This window comes from Geospiza fortis, unplaced genomic scaffold (genome assembly GCF_000277835.1).
Source record: "Geospiza fortis unplaced genomic scaffold, GeoFor_1.0 scaffold1081, whole genome shotgun sequence".
Taxonomy (NCBI): Eukaryota; Metazoa; Chordata; class Aves; order Passeriformes; family Thraupidae; genus Geospiza; species Geospiza fortis.
The window spans coordinates 800,933-806,271 of record NW_005054503.1 but is presented as its reverse complement, the minus strand read 5'-3'; the positions used below and the strand labels follow the sequence as shown (position 1 = coordinate 806,271).

The window sequence follows — 5,339 nt, the reverse complement described above, 5'->3', positions numbered from 1 at the left end:
TGGAGATGAGAATATCTCACAGGGTAGCTGCTGGTATGGACAATGTAGATGGAAGTCTTGCTTTCATCTACGTGCTAATTGGTTTTGTTGCTTTCAAGCAACTCTGTTCTGACCCTGTGTTTGCAGAGGTTTAATGGCTCCTGAATTGTCCTGTAGGCCAAGGCAGAGTCCTTCAGTCTTGTTTTGTTGGGTGCTGTTGGTATTGCTTTAATATTTTGTGGGCTTCAGCAATAGGACCCACAGGTCTTGTACCTGTGCTCCCTTGACTTGCTGCCTTGCTGTTATCTAGAAAACTTTGGTTTTTGAAGTGTTGCTGGGATATCATTGGGCATTCTGAAACTCTGTGAAAAGAATCAGCAGGTCTGTGTAAATGGAACTGGAAGGGAAGACTTGGTTGGGAGTGGAGAATGAGATCATGTTCTGATGTTGCAGAAGGGAAGAGTCTTGCTGCTGCAAATCAGCATTACCAGACTGAATAACATCCGGAGAAAAAGGTTAAAATGGTATTGAAAATTGGGGCTTTTGATTTTCTGTTTGTGCTCATCTGTTCAATACAGCCTTTGCATTATGTTTTCTGTGTCTGTAACCCAGTTTCAGTGGAAGAAAGGCTGCAGTTCATCTGACCATGTATAAACATCTACATTTGAGCTGATTATCTAGATCTGATTAATTGCTGAGAGAGAAATACATATCTATGCAACATGGTTATTTTAATTCCAAATTAATTGAAATACCTGTTTCTCAATGTCTACCTTGCTTCCATGTTGGTGTTAAGTTTATAGATGTTTACAGGTGCATGAGATGAACCCCACACAAAATGTTTTGATAGTCATATTTTTCTGTTGATGAAAATATATGAGTAGCTGTCTAGACACAACACATTGTGGTGATTTTGCTATCTTTTTTTTTCTCCTTTTTTCTCCCAGTATCAGTCTTAGAGAGCTGAAAACTGTCCTTCCCCAAGTAAACTTCAAAGTGAGCAGCATGAAGTACTTGAAGGATAAATTTGCGGTAATTACCTGGTTACTCAAATGTGTTTGGTATTATCTGATAAGTGTTGATGTTTCTTTTTAGGACACTTCATTTTTTTTTATTTATATCATGTATAGTGATTAATTTGTCAGCTTTGCTTTTCCTGTATCTGAGGGTATAAGAAAATACAGACATAAATGTTCCTTCATTTCATTGTGTGGGTCACCAAAGCCACCATTGGGTTTTGAGCTCCAGTACTGAGCAAGTACATAGAAAAGTATTTCTTTCTTTTTTCTACGTGAATTTAATATTAATTTTTTTTTCAATATTATCAATTAATAACCTCTTCTCTCCAACTGATGCCAGTATTAATAGCTTTTGAAGGTCATTCCATTCCTACAGGAACCTTGAATATCCCCACCCTTTCCTGCTTTCCAACTCTCCACCCTTAAAGCAGACATTCTTGCTTCTGACTAAATGATGCTCTACTTCACTCTTGGTCACGGAAGTGGAGTGAGGGTGCAAAATGCAAGGCCAAAGATGGGGGCTAGGAGCACTATGTCATAAACCAACATCTGTTTTCTTGTTTGTATTCTTAAAAACATAAATAAATTTTAAAATTCCAGTGGTTAAAAGTAAATAAAGTTGGAGTAGAACAGAGAATGCTACTGGAATAAGAGTAACTTGTTCATTGTGCAAGGGGCAGTTCAAGGAATTCTAAATTCACTGTGTGCTACTTTCTGTTGTAGGAAATAGGTGCTCAGAAGGAAGAGCTTACTTTTGAACAATTTCATTTGTTCTACAAGAAAATCATGTTTGAACAACAGAAATTGGTAAGCTTTTTCATAAATTGTCTTCATACTGTCCAATATCTGCATCAGAGTAGTCAGAGCTGGTTTTCTTTTTGTTTGTAACTGATTTTATTTTTTCCTCATTCTTGTACCAGAAAAAGAGTGAGTGCTGTACTCGATGTGTAGATAACAATCACTGTCAGCAACTGGCCTGAGGAGATGAACAAGTCATTCATGATGCTTCTTTTGTGTTGGTAGTAGAGACAGGCACAGACATTAGTGGGTTTTTAGGAGGAACTAATTTTGTGAGTTTGTTCAGGATGCTGAATGTCTTTTCATTAGGTTTGGCTGGTATTTTTTACTGGTAGAAGCAATTCCATATTCCAGATTACCAGCAGCAAGTCCATTACAGGACGTGCATGAGACAGTCCTTGGGAGGCATAAATGCTGTGGAATTACATTTTAGCTAATTTAAGTGGGCAACTGCCTGACTGTTTCCTTGTATTTGCTGTACAGATTCATGAAGCTGGTGGAAACTGCATACTTTTAGTGACTCTGAAAGTTAGGAACCCTTTAAAGCTGTGTGAAAACACATAATTTGAAATTACTTGCATGAGTATCTTTCTTCATTATGTGCTTATTGTGGATTCAACTTTAATTTTGCAGATGCTAAAGTAGAAGCTTCGATAGTCAAAGTCAATGCTGATTTTCTGGCAATACAACTTGTGCTGTTTAAAAGTGATGCTGAAATCATGGTGCAGTGATAAAAACCCTAGATTAACTGGCAGGATTTTAGTTTTGACCATGAAAGTCCTGTTAATTAGCCTGAGCAGAAAGCTGAAGAGTAAAACACACAGCAAGGAGCCTCTCTGACTTATTTAAGCTCCTGTTATTGCCCTGTGTGAATCACTGCAAAGAAATTTCTCAATTTGCTTACAAGTGCTTTGGGTCACTTGATAAGTTTCCTGCAATCTCCAACGATGCTGTGCCAAGCTAGAAACAATTTAGGTTTTATATTCACTTGAATAAATGTGATGAATGATACTTAATTCCAGTTTTTCTATGATATCAAACAGTAAAAGCTCCCCAGAAATTTGACTGCTTGTGCTTTGTCAAAGCAAGTATTTTGTCTGAGAATTGTGTTCACATTGAAAGGCCTGAAGTGCAGTTGCCAGCCTTGGCAGTATGTTTTTTCTTATATATTTAATTAAAAATGTGTCTTGCCAACTTGTGTGCAACTTCTCTAGAGCAGACAGGCATTTATTTCCCCTTTCCAAACCAATGGACGTTATTAGATGAACCTAGATAGAAAATTGGATATTTTTTATTATTTATGTTTTTTTCCCTTTTTTGTGTTTGATTTTTTTTGTTTGTTTGTTTGTTTTAAGATTCTTGATGAATTCAAAAAGGACTCCTCTGTTTTCATTCTTGGGTGAGACTTTTCATTTCTGTTATTTTTCCACATTTTCATATTTGTATAGTATTGCAGGATCTTTTTTATATTACCTCACTTTTTTTTAAATTTTATTTTTTGTTCTAATGTTTTAGTAAGTGAAAAGAAATCATGAATATTTTTGCATTCAGAAAGGTGAACTTACATTGGAAGTAAGCCCTGGTGATTTGCTTTTTACTTTCTGCCTACAAAAATGATATGGACTGAAGTTGCCTGTTCTCTGATTTTATAAAGAGCTGAACAGAGCTATAGAAGGACAATTTGATGCAGAAATTTTTGTTTCAGTCTGGAGAGTGGTGTGGTGCACAGGCTTTGCCTAGAGCTTAGCTGAATGCTGATAGTAATGGTTTCTGCATCTTCCACTTGATGGACTTGAAAGTTTAAGTAAGATGTGTACAGCATGAAGATGATCCCAGGCATTACTAACCCGTTGATTGTGGATTAAACTGGTTTATCTTAGTTTTGAATATGACACTTACAGACTAAGGAAGTAACTGTAGAATTTGCTCTGAGTATACTGAGTATTTCCTTAGCTCTGGGTCATGTAATAATTAAACGGTGAGGCTGCTTAAAAGCACAGATTTGTAAGCACCTTCCTGGTACCAGATGCTCCTGTGTTTGTGACTTACAGAAGGCACATCAGTGATATCATTTTCCCTTGGTGCAGCTGCACCTTGCCCCCTTCTTCAGAAGATTTTGGTCTGTCACAGTAGTTCATCTAAATATTACAAAGGAATTACTTATGAAGTGTGGCTCTGTGATAATTTAAAAGGAGCTTTTCCATGTGCCTCAACTAAACTTACCAAATCCCTGGTCAGGTTAATGCAGTTCATTTGCTACAAAGCAGTGACTACAGATTTGGTGCTTTTCCCAATGAATCCCTCTCAAAAGTACATCAGGAATCCAGGAGGCTCAAAATAAGTAATTGGATAATACAAGCCTACTCTAAATCCCATTGAAATTATAAAAAGTCTCTTGCTGGTGGCACTGTAAATCCAAGATACAAACCCATGTCATCTTCTGCTGTAACATCTGATTAACCTCTCTTATTTCTTTAGCTTCACTTTCCCTTTCTTTTTTTAAAGAAATACTGACCGTCCAGATGCTTCAGCAGTTCACCTCCATGACTTCCAGAGATTCCTGATACACGAGCAGCAGGTGGGAAGATTACAGAAATACTGAACTCTTTTTCTTGGGGTTGTATCACAGAATTCTGTGCTCATTAAAAAGAAATGTGAAGAGTCATAGGATATGATGGATGCCACTGTAATACTGGGCCTTGGAAAGATTTCTCCTTCTCCATTGAAGTCCACAAGAGCTATTATTTTTCATCTATATAAAGCCTCTGAAGGTGCACCAGAGGACAAGAGGGAGGACAAAGTAAATAAGATTTTAACAAGCCTCCGCTTAGTCATGTAGATAAACAGACAAGGTTAGAAATAAATGCTGTGTGCAGTCAGAGATGAATGCCTGGTCTGGTCTCTGCTGTCACCAGAGGGGCCTGGGGTAGGGCCTTGGCCGTGGCCCCATTTTTGCAGCTCTCGCATTGCTGCCTGCCTGTATTGCAGTCAGAGGTAATTTCCTATTGAATAGAGCCAGTTAAATGTCCTGTGCCAGCAAGCAGATAAGGATGAAGGCAGGGATTGGAAATGTGCCTTCATGGATTCCTGTAATGTTATTTAGCACAGACTCCATGTGAAAAAATGGTGCAGTATTTGCTAGGCACTGCTGAGGTCCAGGTTTGCAAATGTGATTGAAAAGTGAGACCTACACTTCCTGTGTAAGCTTGCTACTTTCTTTTTCTCCCAATTTCACTGTTTTCAAAGGATGTTTTCTAAGGCACTGTTTTCTAAGGCACTTAGAAATGAAAGAGATTATAGTTAAGGCATGTCCAAGGAAGCCAGCAATTTTTTCCCTGTCAACGCACATAGTTACTTACATAGTGTGTCTCTCTCTGTAGATCTCTCTCTTCCTTGTTTGATTTTTGTATTGAATAACACCACTTCTAAAGTTGGTTTTTTTTTACTGTATTGCAATTATCTGAAGGAATCTTGGGCGCAGGATCTCAGTAAAGTCCGAGAACGAATGACAAAGTTTATTGATGACACTATGAGAGAAACTGC

General features: G+C 37.8%; 1 protein-coding gene across 1 annotated transcript in view; it reads left to right on the top strand.

Moving 5' to 3' along the window:
- Positions 1-5,339, top strand: part of PLCG2 (phospholipase C gamma 2) — a 60,087-nt gene that overhangs the window by 28,268 nt on the left and 26,480 nt on the right. Inside the window, exons 8-12 of the mRNA XM_031063410.1 lie at positions 927-1,011; positions 1,722-1,805; positions 3,152-3,195; positions 4,302-4,374; positions 5,263-5,339. The exon at positions 5,263-5,339 is cut by the window's right edge and continues 31 nt beyond it. Of these exons, the coding sequence (XP_030919270.1) occupies positions 927-1,011; positions 1,722-1,805; positions 3,152-3,195; positions 4,302-4,374; positions 5,263-5,339 (363 nt within the window). The remainder of the gene's footprint in view (positions 1-926; positions 1,012-1,721; positions 1,806-3,151; positions 3,196-4,301; positions 4,375-5,262) is intronic.